Source organism: Garra rufa, chromosome 1 (genome assembly GCF_049309525.1).
Source record: "Garra rufa chromosome 1, GarRuf1.0, whole genome shotgun sequence".
NCBI lineage: Eukaryota > Metazoa > Chordata > Actinopteri > Cypriniformes > Cyprinidae > Garra > Garra rufa.
This window is the reverse complement of record NC_133361.1, coordinates 11,416,759-11,436,200: the sequence shown is the minus strand read 5'-3', so window position 1 is coordinate 11,436,200 and position 19,442 is coordinate 11,416,759. Positions and strand designations below refer to the sequence as shown.

General features: G+C 36.4%; 2 protein-coding genes across 2 annotated transcripts in view; both read right to left on the bottom strand.

Moving 5' to 3' along the window:
- Positions 1–1,803: 1,803 nt before the first annotated feature.
- LOC141347524 (uncharacterized) lies at positions 1,804–11,224 on the bottom strand. The gene is made up of 5 exons (XM_073852559.1): positions 10,913–11,224; positions 8,567–9,637; positions 6,420–6,601; positions 3,511–3,574; positions 1,804–3,099 (listed from the first exon to the last, which is right to left on the bottom strand). Exons 1-5 carry the CDS (start codon positions 11,121–11,123, stop codon positions 2,231–2,233), a joined length of 2,397 nt encoding a protein of 798 aa, XP_073708660.1. The 5' UTR covers positions 11,124–11,224; the 3' UTR covers positions 1,804–2,230.
- A 2,328-nt stretch (positions 11,225–13,552) lies between these two features.
- Positions 13,553–19,442, bottom strand: part of LOC141331171 (uncharacterized) — an 11,343-nt gene continuing 5,453 nt past the window's right edge. Inside the window, exon 3 of the mRNA XM_073836101.1 lies at positions 13,553–15,021. Coding sequence (XP_073692202.1) covers positions 13,983–15,021 — 1,039 coding nt within the window. The 3' untranslated portion in view covers positions 13,553–13,982. The remainder of the gene's footprint in view (positions 15,022–19,442) is intronic.

Here is a 19,442-nt window from a genome sequence, read left to right as displayed (position 1 = left end):
AAAATGCTCAGTATCCAATCCAAATTTTATTCATTTTCCTCAGAAGGCTAAGAAGTATTGCACCAATTTAGAGACTTATAACACATATACAGTAAACAGTATACAGTGCTGTAGCACTATTGACAGAACATGGAAAACAATTGAAATGTGCAAACTTAGTAAATTAATTGTACATATTTACAAACATAATATAAATTGCACATTTCATTATATCATATAAAACACTTTTACCAGTGACTGGATGCTTTGATTATTATTGTGTTTAGCAAAATATGACTCTCCTAATGCAGACAACGCTGCTTCAGTGCCATCTTGTGACTGAATACCATACTTATTTAAAGTGCCCCTATTATGCCTTTTCAAATATGATATTTCATGTAGTGTGTCATGTAGCTGTATGTGAACATCTGCAAAGTTGTGACGCCGACAGTGCACTATAAATAAAGTTTTTGTCTAACAAAAAAAAGAGTCGGCTCACATTCGCCTAAACGAGTCGTCAGCAATTCGAATCTTTTTTCTGTAACGGCCACACGTCACGAGCTACACATTTGCGTAATGTCCGCCCACATTCAATTTCACGAACAACTTGCCCGCCCACAAACAGCAGGCCTACCATTTTCAAGTGGATTATATCATGTCAGACGCCCTGCGCTGTGACAGCCTGTGAGAGTGAATTTGTTATATATGCCCTTCCGAAAGATGAAACTATCAAGAATGAGTGGTTAACATTAATTTTTTCAACACCTCAGCAGTCCAATGCCAATCTTGTGTTGTGTTCGCGTCATTTTACTGATGACTGCTTTTCTAATCTTGGGGAGTAACGTTACAATGCGAGATTCACCAAACGCTTGGTTTTAAAAAATGGATCAGTGCCCAGTTTATTTGGACCGGCTTGCTCCTCTGAACTTCTACCTGTAAGTATGATTAATAATTGTATTTTCTAGCGATCGTTCAAAATACGTCTTTGTGTACGTTATGGTGTGTAACAACCCCGCACATGTCTTGGTAACCGGCGAACTTGCGTTTCTGTAGTTCTGTTGTTCAGCTGTGAGTGCAATGTAGTCTAAAAAGTCTTGTGATTGATGCAGCTTGACTGTCTGTCTGCCTTATTAGTTTAAGTAATGATAATGATAAACGATGGCTTAACGCAGTGTTATGGATTGTACAGTGTTGAAGTTCACAACGTAGAGATGTGTCCGGTTCGATTACAAAAGCAAATTGTAACATATGACACCCACTGAGAAACGTCCTGCTCCGGTCGTGCTTGCAAAACAGTTTCTTGTCGATGTGACACTTCAACAGTTTCATCGTCAGACTCCGGCTCGAATTGATAGGATAAAATCGAGGCTATCTTTTCTATGCATTGACAGGTCTCCACAGCTGTCATTCAGTTATGCCAATAGGCGTTTCGTTTTTGCGCTGTAGCGGTAGACCAACCCAGAAGGACTGCACCATCTGACCAATCACAGCAGTGAGGGCTCACTGAAAGGAGGGGTTTAGAGACACTGATTCTTCGAACTGCTTCAAACGAGTCGTTTACGAATCATTTAGAAACGGGGTAAAAATAAATCTAATTTTGGAGAAAACTAAAGTGTTTTTTGAACTTGCATACATGTAAACCTGTTTTAAGAGACTATTACAACAATATGAACTACCTTTAAAATGGCATAATAGGGGCACTTTAACGATCTGTTTTTTACAGAGAATACTTCAAGTTAGCAAGCACTAAATCAAAAATGTGTGGGTTTATTTCACCTTCATTTACATTTCACGTCTTCCACATAGAGTGCACTGATATCCTACTTTAAGTCAAGTAAGTTTTATTCTTTTTTTTATATATCTGTGAATAAATATCATTTTATAGATCATGCACTATGCTGAATTATTTTTATTAGGAGGCGAAGAAATGTAAACTCTACCGTAATCTTACATTAATGGACATTTAATCTTGTGTGATGGTTGATGTGCTTTTCTATTTGTTAAAGAATAGATAAAAACATGATATGGTTTTTAGAATTTTCCATGCCGCTTATACTATACTGGGTCACAAGTGTGCTTGACTTTTTGACATTGTTTTTCAGTGAGAAACTCCATCTTTGAGTTGGCCTGAATCTCACAGTTGAATCTGCTGGCTTTGAAGATGGTGAACTTTGTTCACTGTGAAAACTTTAGATAATGTTTCTTTGTCATATCACTTGTAATGACTGGTCAGATTTATCCAGATTGTATTTTACAGTGTCACATTTGGTGAGGAAGCGGCATCAGACCTTAAAGTGCTGGATTTGAAGATGATCTTCTTACTGTGATTGTTTTTAATATGACTGTGTAGAGAAGATGAATGATTGAATCGCTTCCCACATGCAGTGCAGTGATACGGTTTCTCTCCAGTGTGGATCCTCTCGTGTGTTTTCAGATTTGCTGACACACTGAATCGCTTGTCGCAGTGTGAACACTTGTACGGTCTTTCTCCTGTGTGCATCCTCTCATGTCTTTTCCGACTCGATGAATCACTGAATCTCTTGTCGCAGTGTGAACACTTGTACGGTTTTTCTCCAGTGTGAACTCTCTGGTGCACTTTCAAATGTGCAGCTGAAATAAAAGTCTTTTCACACTCGTAGCAAATGTACTCTCTCACACCAGCATGTATTTTCTGATGTATTTTTAAACTTTCTGGACGCGAAAAACTCTTTCCACAAAAATGACATGAATGTGGCTTCTCCTTTGCGTGGACTTTCAGGTGTTTCTTCAAGAATGAAACCCACAAAAATGTTTTGCTGCATTGATTGCATGCATGCTTCTTCTCTCCAGTGTGGATGTTCATATGATCCTTAAGTTTTGCTGAGTGTGCAAAACTCTTTCCACACTGATCACATGAGTAAGGTTTTTCTCCAGTGTGGATTCCCATGTGAACATCAAGACCATATTTGCATGTGAAACTCTTTCCACACTGAGTGCAGGCGAAACATTTCTTGGCTCTTCTTTTCTTTAAATCTTTCTGTTTGGTTTGAAAGAAACTCAAAGGTTTTTTCCCTGGGTTGACACGATTTTTCTCCTCAACTTCACTTAGTAATTCATTCACATAATTTTCTTCTATCAACTCTGAAATAAAAGTAAAAATAGTTAATTTACAGTAATTGTAAAAAAGCAGAGAAATGTGGACAATATATTAACCACAATGTAGCAGTGTAAAACAGACAACCACTACACAAAATGTTGGTCACTTTGATGACATTTGATCAATTATTCATCTCTGAAACTTTCCAAGAATGATGTACACTGATCTTAAAATGTTTATTTTTTTTTTTACATTACAGGGACAAACCCCGCTTTCCTATTATGGGTAACCACTTAGTGATCTAACATAAATTTTGTTGAAAAAATATACAGAGTGTGTCTTATAATTTGCTATTATACAACAGAGGTTTTTATCACAACTAATCTAAATCTAAAACAGCTTGAAGCTTAATAACCATCAGCATTATTACTTAAGAATGAATAATAAATACCAACCTGTTTGTTCTTCAGTATCTTCAGTGTGTTTCATTCTGCAGGGTTCTGGATCTCTCATCTTCTCTCTGAACTGAAAAAAATGAACTTTGTGGTGTTATAAAATATTAAATTAACCATCCTAAATTCTACTTTTATTATAAAAAATTAAGGAGAACAACATTTTTCAAGTAAAATGTACAGTGGGAGGAGTAACTCAGTAATATTTGTAATATTTACCTGTCTCATAGTTATTGCACATAAATCTAAAAGTATAGGTTGCTTGAATCTGCACATGCGTCAATTGCCACTTTCCAATTGCTATCAAGTAAAGGTACAGTTTGTGGTGAAAAGTCAATTCATCAACTAGAAGCTACAGAGGATGCAACTAGACATATTTGCTCTTCAGGAGACCAGCTCTTGGGTTTTGGATCCCTTAGGGAGGATTTAACCTTCTCCTGGCAAGGCAAGTCAGAAGTATAACATAGCAAACATGGTGTAGACTTCACAATTAAGCCGGGCTCACATTCTGTGCGATTTTTAATAGTATTTTACGATTGTTGCTTGTCAGAATGTGCGAACATGATGATCATGTCATACTGTGGGATCTCAGTTGTCATTAATGTCAGACTGTACGACAGTCAACATGCGTTAAAAACGGGTGCGTGCAAGAAAACCTGTTTTACATTATCAATGACTGTGAGCAGCATTACATGCGGGGCTGAAATGTTGGCTACCATTAAGTTTATAAATGGCGGCAATAGCAGCATATTTAAGAAGAATAGTGTAAGCAGCACTACACACCCAAATGGAAACAGCAGTGCAACCGGTGTTTATCATAGCAAAGGCAACATATCATATCATTTCCGTGTGTGGCGGATGGGAGCCCCAGAGTTAATGTGGTTAGAAGTAATCTCCAATGTTATTTCTGATCATGGCTTGTCTTGAACAACGGAGACAGTTTGATGTTCACCATAGGAGAAATCACACTGCACCAAATCTTCTGACACTGCCAGAATGTTATCGGAGGTAAAATTTGATAAGAACAGCCATTAATCGGCTGGTGGTGAACATGTCAAACCAGCGATCAAAGACTACAGATTTTAGCCAATCTTTCAGGATTTTCAAATTCTGTCTGTCGGTCAAATCATGGCCAAAATCGCACAGTGTGAGCCCAACAGTTTTCTGTGAAAAATTGGTCCTCTAAATATAGGATTCTGAAGAGTCCTTTCCATACAGCTTTACACAGCAGGACTAGTCAGCATTATTAGTGCTTATTTACAAACTCTGACTACCGCAATTGAAACAAAGGACAAGTTCGACAATTATCCCAACACCGCTATCAACAGTGTCTCTCCAAACAAGCCACTGTTCATTCTCTGGGATTTCAATGCTACAGTAGGCACTGACCACAACTCCTGACCAACTTGCTAGGGTCAGTTTGGTCTGGGCAAAATGAATGAGAATGGGCAGTGCCTAATCGAGTTCTGCTGACACCAATTTCTGGACATCAACAGCACAGAGTTTCCTGGAGACACACAAGGTCCAAGCTCTGGCATCAGTTAGATCCGATTCTGTCCAGGCATTCAGGGCTGTCTAGTGTCAAGCTCACTAGCAGCTACCAGAGTGCCGACTGTGATAAGGATCACTCTCTGGTCTGCAGTAAGATCAAGCTGCTGCCAAGGCCTACCTTCCTAAGTCCTACCAAATAGAAAGGTAGGCCTCATGCTGCGTTCACACCAAACGCGAATATGCGTCTAAATTCGCGCCTGCCGCGTCTAGTTATTCGCGTGACCACTTTGTGTTCATTCGCGCGTCAAGAGCGAAATCGACGCGCATAAAAACAAAAGTTTGAAGCGAAATTTACGCGCGTCAGAGGCGAAAGTTTCAAACCCCGTTGGCGGCCATCTTTTTACAAGATTCTGTTGTTGATCGGTCATTTATCAAGAGAGTCACCGCTCTGTATTTGCTCTGGAGAGCAGAATAGCGGCGTAGGGATCATCGTCGCCGTATTTGGGTCCACCAGACCCTTCGGAGGCGAACCCAGTTCGGCGAGTTTCATCACTTGCTCCAGGAGCTGCGCCTGGATGACGGCCGCTTTGAGCAGTACTTCCGCCTGTCCCGCGCCCAGTTCGATGACCTGCTTTCCCGCATCGGAGCGAGGGGATTTCAGGAGCGGTGGAACTTCCCTCTGTGCGTTGGAGCAGTATATGATGACAGAACTTTCATTTTAAAAGTAATAAAAACTACTCGTTTATGTCATTCCTCTTTTGATGTATAATAATTCTATAGGTCTGTGCCATTTTTTTGTTCAGGTTATTACTGTAAAATCTGTTATTTATTTTTGTTTTGATGATAAATGGAGCCAGCCTCCAAAAGTATTTAACCTGTCCTGTGATTTCTTTATTTTCCTCACACAACACTGTCCAGACACACTAAAGTATACACACTATTATAGTTATTATTGTTCTGTTATTATAGTGTAGACACACTACACTATAATAATGTTTCATATAATTAAGATTTAGATATGGATTAAATAGCATTCAATACAAAATGAATATGTGTCATATATGTGATAAAACACTTGCTTTGTTGTGCATTAGAACCGCACTAGGCATTTAGTATTCATGTTTCATTTGAATGAGTGACTCCGGGCGGGCCTGCCGCCACAGCATCAAGCAGGCTCCTGATTGGTTAACGCGGCGCGAATTGACGCAGAAGTTCAGATTTTTCAACTCGGGCGGCAGACGCGAATTCGCGTCAAACGCGTGATGCACAAAAAGCACAATTCGCGCGTATCGCGCCAGACGCTCAATTCGCGCCGCAAGAACTCCAGACGCGCGTAGACGCGTCTTACCATTGACTTAACATTGAAATCACTCGCGCCAGACGCATATTCGCGTTTGGTGTGAACGCAGCATCAGACTGACACTGGCAAGACACCATCCAGGACAAAGTGGAAGGGACACATCAGGGATGCTGTGCATGATACTGCCATTGCCATCATTGGCAAGAAGACCAAGAAGTCTGCAGACTGGTTTGAAGCCAATGCCAAGGTGATTATGCCAGTCATTGAAGGAAGGGACATGCACTGACTGTTTGTAAGACCTGCCTAAGGCATCAAAACTTGCAGGCCATTTAGGCCACTAGAAGTAAGGTCCAGCAGGTGGCTCGCTGATGATTATTGATTATTAAATGATTATTGGCTACAGTTTGCCCTTAGATACAGTGTGCATAGATTAAGGAAAAATCAAAGGAATGTATGACAGCATAAAGCAGGCATTTAGCCCTATACAAAAAAGACTGCCCCCCAGAATCACAGTGAATCGAGATATTGAGAGATAGGTGGAGCACTACTCCAAGTTACGCGCCAGAGAAAATATGGTCTTTGAGGGGCACTGGATGCCCTTGCCTCCAGTAAGGCACCTGGAAAGGATGGCATTCCTGCATAAGTCCTGAAGTGCTGTAAAGAATCAGTGCCCAGTAAGATGCATGAAATCTTTTGGCAAGCATTGTCACACTCTATAAAAACAAGGACATCAGAAGTGATGCTGTCATCAGAAACTGTTTGCTTGAGTTGTACTCAAGCACCTTCAGGCTTATCCAGAGTCACAGCGTGGGTTCGGATTCAACAGATCCACTGTCAACATGAGCTTCTTACTCAGTTATAGACAAAGTTAAGGAAGCAGCAGCCTCTTTATGTGGCCTTCACTGATCTCACCAAGGCCTTTGATCTTGTTAGTAGAGATGGCCTCTTCAAGATCTTGGATAAGGTTGTCCACTAGCATCAGGAGGTTCCTTCATAATGATTTAAAGGAAACTGTTGTCTTTGATTGCTCAACCTCAGAGGCCTTTGACATATGAAGCAGAGTGAAACAGGGCTGTGTTTAGCTCCCACACTCTTCAGCATTTTCTTTGCTGTCCGGCTGAAGCAAACCTTTGGGTCTGCTAGAGGTCTGAAGAGATCTACCTTCGTACTAGATTAAGCCCTAGTACTAGATTAGAACCTTTCTAGATTGAGAGCAAAGGCCAAGTGTTTGAGAGACCTCCTGTTTACTAATGATGCAGCTTTTACCACACAATCCACTGAGGATGTGCAACAGTTGAAGAACCACTTCAGCAAGACATGACAAGAGTTTGGTCTTAGCAACAGCCTAAAGAAGACGCAAGTCACCCTCTCTCTCTGGGGGTCTATTACAACCATGTCCAGACTGACAAAGAGTCAGACTTTACCAAGATTTAGGTCTACAAGGCTGGTGTGTTGAACCAAATTTAGCTCTCTTTCATGTCTTTTTGCACCTGAATGGTCAAAAACACACAATTATGTGAAAATGTCAGTTTGGCGAGTTTTAAAGTTGCAGTCTTTTATTTGTTAAGCGAACGTAAACTGTTGGGAGAATAGCAGATGTTTATCAATGCATTGGATCTATGCATTAATCTTAAAGTCACAACAGTCTAATACACCTCCTGCTGTCAATCATTAATCAAATACCAAAATAGAAAATCACTTAACGCTCTTCACTGAATAACTTCCGTAGCTGTTTAAAGGATTAATCTGCATTTAATTTATAAAATGTCTTGTTGAAATAATGAAGAATATCGTGTGCATGTTACCATATAGCATTAATTGAAAAGATCATCACATTCTTGTTTCTTTGAGAAGTGATTTAATTAAATTTCCAGATAAAGACGTTACATGTCACAGCAGTTATATCTGTCCATATTGCATGTTCAACCATAATATCATTCATATTACCAGATTTGTAGATGTTTTCTCCAGAAGTAAATAATTTAGAAATTTTGGAGAAACGCTTAATACGTTACAATTTAGTTGACAAAATTAACTTTTTAAAATCTTATATGTAGTCGACTTTAAGTAGACTAAAACAATTCAGATGACTAAAAAAGGACTAAATGGCATTTTAGTCAAAAGGGCTATGACTAAAATTATAACAAATAAAAAATTTAATCAATTGCTTCCGTGTGAATTCTCATGTGACTATTAAATCCTTGTTTACAGATGAATCACTTTCCAAACCGAAAGCAAGTAAAACGTTTTTCCCCAGCATGAATTAACATATGGCTCTTTTCATGTGATTCTTCAGGTATTTTTCACGTGTAAATCTCTTTCCACACTGAGAGCAGCTGAAAGACTTTATTCGAGTATGAGTTTTCATGTGATTCTTCAGGTATTTTTCACATGTAAATCTCTTTCCACACTGAGAGCAGACGAAAGGCTTTATTCCAGTGTGAATTAACATGTGATTCTTCAGGCTTGCTTTGAACATAAAAACCTTTCCACACTGAGGACAGGTTACTTGCTTTCCCAAAGTGTGAATTAGCATATGCTCATTAAGATTCCTTTTCTGCGTGAAACTCTTTCCACACTCAGAGCAGCTGACAAGTTTTTTTCCAGTATGAATTTTCATGTGATACCAAAGGTTTGCTCTTTGGCGGAAACTCCTTCCACACTCAGAGCAGGTAAAAGGCCTTTTTCCTGTGTGAATTAACATATGATTTTTAAGGCTTCCTTTGCGTGTGAAAGTATTTCCACAATCAGAGCAGGTGAAAGGCCTTTTTCCAGTGTGAACAATCGTCATGTGTTCGTCAAGACTTCTTTTCTGCTTGAAAGTGTTTCCACACTCAGAGCAGGTGAAAGCCTTTACTCCAGTATGAATTTTCATGTGATTCCAAAGGTTTCCTCTTTGGCGGAAACACTTTCCACACTGAGAGCATGTAAAAGGCTTTTTCCCAGCATGAATTAACATGTGAGTCTCTAAGTATCCTTTACGTGTGAAAGACTTTCCACACTGAGAGCAGCTGCAACTTTTTTCCGAAGAGTGTGTTACCAAATGATCCTTAAGGTGTCCTTTCTGTGTAAAACTCTTCCCACACTGAGAGCAGCTGAAAGGCTTTTCCCCAGTATGAATTAACATGTGATTCTCAAGGTATTTTTTATGAGTGAATGTGTTTCCACACTCAGAGCAGCTGAAGGGCTTTTTGCTTTTTGTTATTTGAATGTTGCTTTGCGAGCAACTGTTTTCAGTTTTAGAGCAACTCACTGATTTTTCTCCACAGGTGACATCTTGAGCTTTCTGATCCTGATGGGTCTCCTCCACTTCTTCTTCTTCTTTCACTTTCATCAGGCCTAAAATGAAAACATTAAAATGCTTAAAATCAATTGGGACATTTGGAAAACTTGGGGTGTGCTCAACACGATAGCAAGCTGGACATTTTTTCTTTGCATTTTTTTTTTAAGTTGCACATACAACATCATCCCCTGTTGAACAAGTAACACACATGCATACAGCATCAATGATTTTTTACAAATTTGTGTTTTGTAGTGTGTCAATTTTGGAATTTGCACTTTGACACTTGTTTTCACAAGCTTTTTTGTTACCCCAAATTGCTGTCATTATGTAAATAATATTTTTTTTTTGTTTTTATTTGAAAACTGTGTCTTTCAAACCCTGAACCACAGTAGCATTAATGAGGCATTTACACATCACCATTTTCCAAAAAAAACAGAAAACGTATGCGTTTTGGCCATGCATTTACACAACATCATCAGCATTGCCACCATTAACTCACTCTTGAGTTGTTCGAGACCAGTATGAATTTATTTCTTCGGCTGAACAAAAGAAGAGACATTTTAAAGAATGTCTATATCGAAGCAGTTTTGGGAACCATTTACTTCCATAGTATTTTTTTTCTTTACTATGGAAATCAGTGGTGCCCAAAAATTGTTTGTTTACAAACATCCTTTGGGTTCAGCAAACAAATAAATTTGTACAGGTTTGGATCAATTCAAGGGTAAGTAAATGATGATAGAATTGCCATAATTGCGTGAATTCTCTCTTTAAAGCTTTGAAAACTGGGTTCGAAGTGCATGTTTTTGAAAAGGATACCAACTGTAAACTATAAAACACAATTTTGTTAATTCACATGCATGTGTATTACTTGTACAAGGGCTTGTATCGTTTCTCCACACAGTGAAGATTCATGGATCTGTGTGTTGAAAATATCATCTGTATGTGTAACTTTCAAGAAAAAACAAATTTTACCTTCAGATGCATTTTGAAGTCATTTACTTCATCTGTTTATTTATTCATGTAATCAACATTACAGTCACATAATCTGCTCTGAATGAGTTGTCAACAAAGTATCTGCAGGTATCAGAACATCACATGTAATACTGTTTAATACCAATTTTCTAAACCTTCACTAATTTATAGGCGGAAATTAACAGAAAATCAGGTTAACAACGAATCTCAGATTACACTCATGTAATCAATGTCATTTTAATGATAATTAAGCCCTTATTTTTACAATAAGGAATGTAAAACCTGCTATGGATATGCAGCCCTCGAAATCTTTGTTGATGTACCACAGACTCATTAAAAATGAAAGAATAAACACCAACCTCCTTGTTCCTCCTGTGTTATTTTCCAGGGTTCTTGTTCCTCGGGTTTTATTCTCCATGTTTCTGGTTCTTCTTGTTTTATTCTCCAGGGTTCTGGTTCACTCATGTCCTCCTCGTTCTCCTTTTTAACAAACACCATTTTCACAGCAGCAGATCTCAGTTTAGCTGATACACCTCCAGAAAAAGAAAACTTAGTCACTGCTATGAGCATGATAAGATTCACTGACTAAATAAAAAAAGGTGCATTTTTAACAGTTTGTTTTAAAACAGCATCACGAAAAAACAACAGAGAGCGAGATGAAACTAATCATCTTCCTCTAAGGTTTAATGGTGTTTGACAAACAAACATATGCTTCATGGCGCCACCCGCTGGACTGGAGTGAAGCGACGAATGGACAAAATAATGCGCGGGAAATTACTCAGTGCGTGTCCAAGGTGCGCTGATTTGATTTCCTTTAAAAAAAAGCCGGTCTGCACAAATAAATGAAACGCGTTTAAAATTATAGACTCGCATGGCATCCGATCAACACCAGCAGTCTTCATGAGTGAGGATCCGAAGAGAAAAACTATTTGTTTACACGTTTTTTTTAAGTGGAAGATGGGTTCATTTTTCCCAGTCCTGCTACTAAAATTCGTCTATTAAAAGGCATGTTTAAAAACATGTCAACAAATTCCTTTATTTTCCCTAAAAAATTGTTGGTTTCATGGCCAAAAACAAAAACTATATATATCACTAGAAACCTTGTGCAAAAAAATCGCCTTTTTAAGAGCTGATTCAAACCTCAAGCGTACCATTTTTATGATGCAATTTATTAAAAAACGTGATAAATGATGGACTAAATTTAATTTAAAGGGCACCTTTTAAGCAAAAAACACTTTGTTATAGTAAGCTATCTCTAGCGGTACAAGTATTCTACAACTACTTTATACAAGTAGCCTATTAAATAAAGTATAAATATCCAAAAGTACTTTGATCAAGGCAATATCTCAGCAATGGTTCTGGTGCCAGAGGTCCCGAGGCAGCATCTGATGTCAGTAGCTGCATTTCCATTGATAAGTCATGGCAATGGATTTTTGTGGGATTTGCTCTGTATTCAATCAAAATGTGACCTGTAAATGCAAAAAAAAAAAAAAAAAAAAAATTCCTTTTTCGAATTGTCTGAAAAACCACCTCATGAGAGCGTAAACGCTTTTTTGTGAGCGTTTTTGCGCAATTGACGCGTTTCCATTAGGCACATTTTAAATTTACAATTTCAATTTGCGTTATTTAAAGGGTAATGCAAATGCACCTACTTTGGTGCCATTTTATAAATGTTGATTTAAAATATAGCGAAATCACGGCATTTCCATTAACCGATGTATGCGACTGAAACAATTTTTTTCCTCTTACGATAAGTCATGGCAATGGATTTTTGTGGGATTTGCTCTGTTTTTAATCAAAATGTGACCTGTAAATGCAAAAAAAAAAAAAAGTTTCCATTGCTGTTTTGCGAAATATTCCTTTTCCGAATTGTCTGAAAAACCGCCTCATGCGAGCACAAAAACGTTTTTGCGCAATTAACATTTTTCCATTAGGCGTATATTCAGTTCGCAATTTCAGTTTGAGCTATTTAAAGGGTAATGGAAATGCAGCTACTGTCATCATATTAAAACTGTGACCTCCCCAAATGAGCTCATCGAGATTGGAAACACCCTCAAAGTCTAACAAATATAATGTTCTCAGTGCCACTGCTAGGGCTGGACAATAATCCAATATAATATTTGGGTAACACTTTACAATAAGGTTCATTAGTTAACATTAGTTAACCACATTAGTTAACATGAACTAATAATGAACAGCACTTATACAGCATTTATTAATCTTTGTTAATGTTAGTTTCAACATTTACTAATACATTATTAAAATTTTGTTAACATTAGTTAATGCAGTGTGAACTAACATGAACAAACAATGAACAACTGTATTTCCATTAACTAACGTTAATAAAGATTAGTAAATACAGTAACAAATGTATTGCTCTTGGTTAGTTCATGTTAGTTAATACATTAACTAATGTTTAACTAATGAACCTTATTGTAAAGTGTTACCAATATTTGTTATATTTGTTATATCAAAATAATAAATTGTTGTTTAAGTTTTACTTTCACTTTTAAATTGACGGCATTAAAGCAACAAAACTTGTATTACCAAAACAAATAAACAAAAACACACCATGTTATAAGCCTAATATAAACCAACAAATATCTTTTGATATTTTAAAGTTTAAATATGTATACAATTGTATATGTATATGAAAATCTGTAAATACCGTGGAACCAAAGCTGGCTTGCTTGAAGCAAGGCGTGCTGATGTAATATATATATATATATATATATATCTAGATAGATAGATAGATAGATATAATCTGATCTATGATGTGACTATCATCTGGCACACTGTATTGAGCAGCCTTGTTGTTAATTGTATTGTCTGTTGTCTAACTGAAGGAAACTATTTTTACACCGTTATCACCGTCAACACCAACTATCGCAACAAGCCTAATTCAAACATGACAAAACAAATCACCATAACAAACCATCATAAAATAATTTTCATAAAAATCAAGGAAATGTTTCTGCCATTTCTTTATTTTTGCTCTATCGAAAACAAACTAAACCATGACATATGAAATTGAACCATGCACAGCCCTAGTACATATGGATTACAAGAGCATTGAACATAATGCGAAACCCATAAGTAAACACAATGATAACATTTGTATATCATTTAGCAAAATAACATACAAGAATAAAACTTTTAACACTGTACTTTTGGGAGGAACTGCATCTTTGAGGTGATCTGAATCTCACAGTTGAATCTGCTGATTTTGAAAAAGAAGACAAACTTCAATTACTGTGACAACTTTAGATAATATGTATTTGCTATGTCACTTGCTATGGCTGGTTAGCGAAGAAGAAAATGGAGAAGAAGACTTGGACCATGTGCATATAACTTGCTCATTGAATATACAAACCCAACACAACACCAAGAAAAGCTAGCAAAGTAGATACAAAATATTTACGTATGCAGCTAAATGTGTCTCCGTGTGGACGGGGCCTTACTGTGAATGTTTTTTGCATGTCTGTGTAGAGTAGATAAACGATTAAAACACTTCCCACATGCAGTGCAGTGATACGGTTTCTCTCCAGTGTGAATCCTCTCATGTGTTCTCAGATTTGATGAAAAACGGAAATTCTTGTCACACTGTGAACACTTATAAGGTTTCTCTCCAGTGTGGATCCTCTCATGTGTTTTCAGATGTGTTGACTGACTGAATCTCTTGTCGCAGTGTGAACACTCATAAGGTTTTTCTCCAGAGTGAATCCTCTTGTGCAGTTTTAAACTGGCCGCTGAAGTAAAAGTCTTTTCACACTCAAAGCATACATACTCTCCCACAGCAGTATGTATTTTCTGTTGTTTATTAAAAACTGAAAAACTCTTTCCGCATAAATAATATGAATGTGGCTTCTCCTTTGTATGAACTGTCAGGTGTTTCTTCATGATTGAAGCCCTTGAAAATGTTTTATCACACTGATCACATGAGTAAGGTTTCTCTCCAGTGTGGATGTTCATGTGTCCTTTAAGATGTCCTGATTGTGAGAAACTCTTCCCGCACTGACCACAAGTGTACGGTTTCTCTCCAGTGTGGATCCTCTTGTGTGCTTTGAGATGTGTTGACTGACTGAATCTCGCGTCACAGTGTGAACACTTATGAGGTTTCTCACCAGAGTGAATCCTCATGTGTACCTTAAGGTTTGCTAAGTATGCAAAACTCTTTCCACACTGATTACATGTGAATGGCTTCTCTCCTGTATGAATTATCATGTGTTTCATAAGGCTTCCTTTTTGTGTGAAACTTTTCCCGCACTGATTACATGTGTGAGGTTTCTCTCCAGTGTGGAGTACCTTGTGTTTCTTCAAGTGTCTTGACCCAATGAATCTCTTGTCACGGCGTGGACACTGATAAGGTTTCTCTCCAGTGTGGATCTTCATGTGATCCTTAAAGCTTACTGATTTTGTGAAACTCTTCCCACATTGATCACATGTGAATGGTTTCTCTCCATTATCCCTTATGCGGTCTTCGTTTTGGAATCACACTCATGGTCTTTGGGGTCTCTAGAGACCCCAGGCAACAAAACTTAAATTTTGTAACAAAATAAAAGGTAACAAAAAAAACAAAAAAAGTTTTTCCTGTTTATTAATGTTTTTACTCCACATTTGTGCAGTTTTCGCAGTTTTTATGCTATTTTTTAAATATATATAAATTATTAAATAAATATATATTTTTAATAGGTTTATAGGCAAAAACAGCTTTTTATGTAAAATTGACTTTATAAAATACCCACATTTTAAACTTTCATTCATGGGGATAGCATGGATAATTTGATATGGTTTAGTGTAAGATTTTTGCCCATTTTTTGGAAAATGACGTTTTAAAAGTAAAAAAATATAACTTTTACCACTAGATGGCTGCAGAGCACTACTATTAACTAATTGCTATTTGACCAACAATAAGATATCTTTTCACAAGTTTTTTCAGTTGAATTCATATCTACATATTATGAAATCACAATTATTACGATAAAAAATACTTTTTGACAAAGTTAAGCATTTTTTGTACTAAAACAAAACCAGTTCTATTCCATATTGAGTTGCAGTACAAAACATGAACATAAGAATGCAACTACAACATCTTTTTTACTTTTTATTTGACAAATTATAAGAGAGCAGTTTTTATGGTCTCCAAATGTAGTCCTGTGTGTTTCATGATATGTAGATATGAACTCAACTGAAAAAACTTGTGAAAAGACATCTTTCAGGTGGTCAAATAGGAAAAAGCATATAGTGGAGCTCTGCAGCCACCTACTGGTAAAAGTATTTTTTTTACGTTTAAAACTGGATTTTCCAAAAGATGGGCAAAAATCTTACACTAAACCATGTGAAATTATCCATTTTATCTACATGAATGAAAGTTAGTCATGTGAGGTTTTTATAAAAGGGAATTTTACAAAAAAAGCTGTTTTTGTGTAAAAACCTATACAAAATATTTGTTTATTAATTTATATATATTTTAAAAATATCCTAAATCCTCCAAAAACTGCACACATGAGGAGTAAAAACATTAATAAACAGGAAAATAACATTTGTTTTGTTCTTTTAACTATTATTTTATAACAAAAATTGCATTTTGTTTTTGACCCCAAAGACCACGAGTGTGAGTTTTTTTTTTACACCAAGATAAAATCATGCTATCAATCCAATTTTTTTTTCTTTTGTAGATCTACAAAGTGTTTACAGTTTTACAGAGTCTCATGTCTCTTGGACAAAGAGAACATTTTTTAAATTTTTCCAAACGCCTTTTGGGGTAAAAAATACCCCGAAGACCGCATAAGGGTTAAGAACTCTCATGTGAACACCAAGATTATATTTGTTTGCCAAACTCTTTCCACACTGAGTGCAGGTGAAAGATTTAGTGGCTTCACTTTTCTTTAAATCTTTCTGTTTGGTTTGAGAGCAACTCAAAAAAAATTCTCTAGTTTTGACATGATTTTTCTCCTCATCTTCACTCAATTCTTCATTTTTCTCACTTCCTTTAACAAGCTCTAAAATAAAAGCAAAAACAGTTTGTCAGTAGCTTGAAAAACAAAACAAAACCAAAAAACAGCATAAAGACAATTTCTATATAAAATATTGCTCCTTTTGATGCAATTTTGCAAATGCAAATTTTCATGAATGGGGTACATTGATCTTCAAAATAATATTTATAAACCATAATAGACACAAATCAAATGATTCTATAAGAAGAACTATTGGAGATTTTTGGAGATGTGAGCTCCAGATGAACACCGGGTGATCAGTGCTCATTTATCCACAGAAAGCGCCTCACCTCGGCTAGTCCTTCTGACATTTACCGCTGGCTCTGATGTCTCTGTAGTGCTTAAAGGGATGATCGGATGCCCATTTTCCACAAGTTCATATGATTCTTTAGGGTCTTAATGAAAAGCCTATAATATACTCTGGTTAAAAATTCTCAATACTAGTGTAAAAAAAACACCCTTTTATCTTGTCAAAATCAGATCTGCAAAATATCAGCTCATTTTATCGCATGGGCCCCTTTAAATGCAAATGAGCTCTGCTCACCCCGCCCCTCTCTGCCATTGGATTATGAGCTGTAATGTTTACTTTAGCCACGTTTAGCTGCGTTTATTGGCGAAACTTGCCAACAAGCACATTATTAAGAAAGGCCATTTGCAAAGATGCATAAAAAAACCCTTATTCTCACTTCTGCTGTGCATGAAGCTGCATTACGAATGATTCCACGAACATAAATGCATATGTAGATCGAGACTGGCGCTTTCCCTTCAAAAACGAAAGTAACGTTGCCCTCTGCCTCTTAAGCAGCTCAGATGTCGGTAGTAAGTGACTACTGCTTTGTTCATTATTACATCCAACAGGTAAGGCGCTCATGTCAATCAACTGTGTTTCGTCACAATGACAAGAAGCTGATTTTAAAAATGGGATTTAACTTTTAAAGTAGGGCTGGGCGATTAATCGAAAAGTAATTGAAATCGACATTCAGAACCTATAATCGATCAAATTTTCCAGGTCGATTTTTTTCAATTACTTTCCCTTTAAAAACACTACCGCGTGTGGAGTCACGTGACCCCGCTCAGTTACGTTACGTTATTTCACCGACATGTCGATGGAGAGCTTAAACAGTATTTATACAGTAAAAAGTATGTACAGGATATACAAGAGTAATTTTATTTAGAAGAGATAGTGCTTATTTTCTACTTTTAATATGAAAAACATTGGAAATAATTTATTTTGTTTCCAAAAGTGCAAGTTATTTATTTTCACTAATTTAAGAACAATGTGACTTATGTGAGCATATTTACTGTACAAAACTTGTCAGTGAACTATGAGGGCAAAAAAATAAATATTATATAAATATAATTAAATATAATTTTATTAATAAATAAAATAATCATTCATTAATCGCAATCGAGTTAAAAAGTTCAATTAATCGAGATTTTGATTTTAGGCCAAATCGCCCAGCCCTATTTTAAAGATTAAAAAAATACCATTGGGTGGATTTTCATCATTGTAGGGCGGTTGTTTACACAAACTGCCAACACACATTTATGTTCAAGCAACATGTAAAAGTTAGTTTTGCATTCAATGACCCCTTTTAAACAAAAAAGAACATTTGATTTTGGTCTAACAGGTAATATTTGGTCTCATGAATCTATTATTTGTTCCAGTTCATATCATTTGGGCTGATCACAAAGTTATGTTTCATATTTATATATTTATTTTATTTAATCACAGTATAGCACTGACTTTGTAGCATACGTTTGACTGAATTGGTTTGCTTTTTACATAAGTCTCTTATACTTTATGCTTTCCATAATAGCTATTGATGTTAATTAAAACGGTCTATTTAACAAAAAAGGCTTAATGTTATATTTTATTTTATTATTTATACAGTGAAAAAAATGTCTGTGGACAAATTGCCTAAACCACGTTAATATGTTTTATATTTTTAAAATGAAAACGAAAAGAGGGTTGTGTTTGATATCATATTTTGTTTCATTGTAATGTGTACATTCCCTGAACTTTTTTTTTTTTTTTTTTTTTTTTTTTGTGTGGCTAATAATATGTTTAAATAAAAACATAAAGAGGCAGCCATGTTTAATATAATTTTTCATCTTACACATAATGTATGGATAACCGGAGTAGCAAGGCAAGCTTAATAACGTACTTTAAAAAAAGTTATTTTCTCCAGTAACATTTAATTTAGTTTTTTTGTTTGTTTTTGGATTTCAGTCTTATTTTCCACTGATGTTGTTTGCTATGGATTTGCGTCGCAGTTCTCAAACAGTCATTAAAGATGAATGAAGAATAAACACCAACCTTCTGGTTCCTCCTGTTTTATTGTCCAGGGTTCTGGTTCCTCGTGTTTTATTTTCCAAGTTTCTGGTTCCTCTTGTTTTATTCTCCAGTGTTCTGGTTCACTCGTGTTCCTCTCACTCTCCTCTTTAACAAACACCATCTTCACAGCAGCAGATCTCAGTTCATATACTCCGCTAGATAGTCCTACTTGCTTCAAAATGTAGTGACTACATTTTTTTTTTTTTTTTTTTACAGTTTAAAAGTTTATTAAAACAAAACAACAGAGAGCGCTGTAAAACCACAGGGTAAAACTAAACTTCTTCCTGAGGTTTAATGGTTTTTGGCAAACAAACGTTTATGTTTTAGCACCACCGCTGGACTGGAGTGTGAAGCTGATTTGTCTTCCTATAAAAAAAAAAAGAAAGAAAGCAGATCTGCACAAAGAACCTAATATCATAGACTCGCATGGTATTTGACCAGCGTCAACAATCTTTGTGAGTGAGGATTATAGGGGAAAAATGTGTATTTTATTTTTACAGACATTAAAAATAGCATTTATTTGACTTTACCAAGGATACCATTAAATTCTTTTCT

Bases quoted from the DNA above. Each gene is read 5' to 3' on its own strand.
- LOC141347524 (XM_073852559.1), bottom strand. From the start codon at position 11,123: ATGCTCATAGCAGTGACTAAGTTTTCTTTTTCTGGAGGTGTATCAGCT. The intron at 3,575-6,419 runs GTCAGTCTGATG...TTTCAGTTCAGA, and splicing joins CTGGATGGTGTCTTGCCAGT to GAGAAGATGAGAGATCCAGA. The intron at 3,100-3,510 runs GTTGGTATTTAT...CTTTTATTTCAG, and splicing joins AGATACTGAAGAACAAACAG to AGTTGATAGAAGAAAATTAT.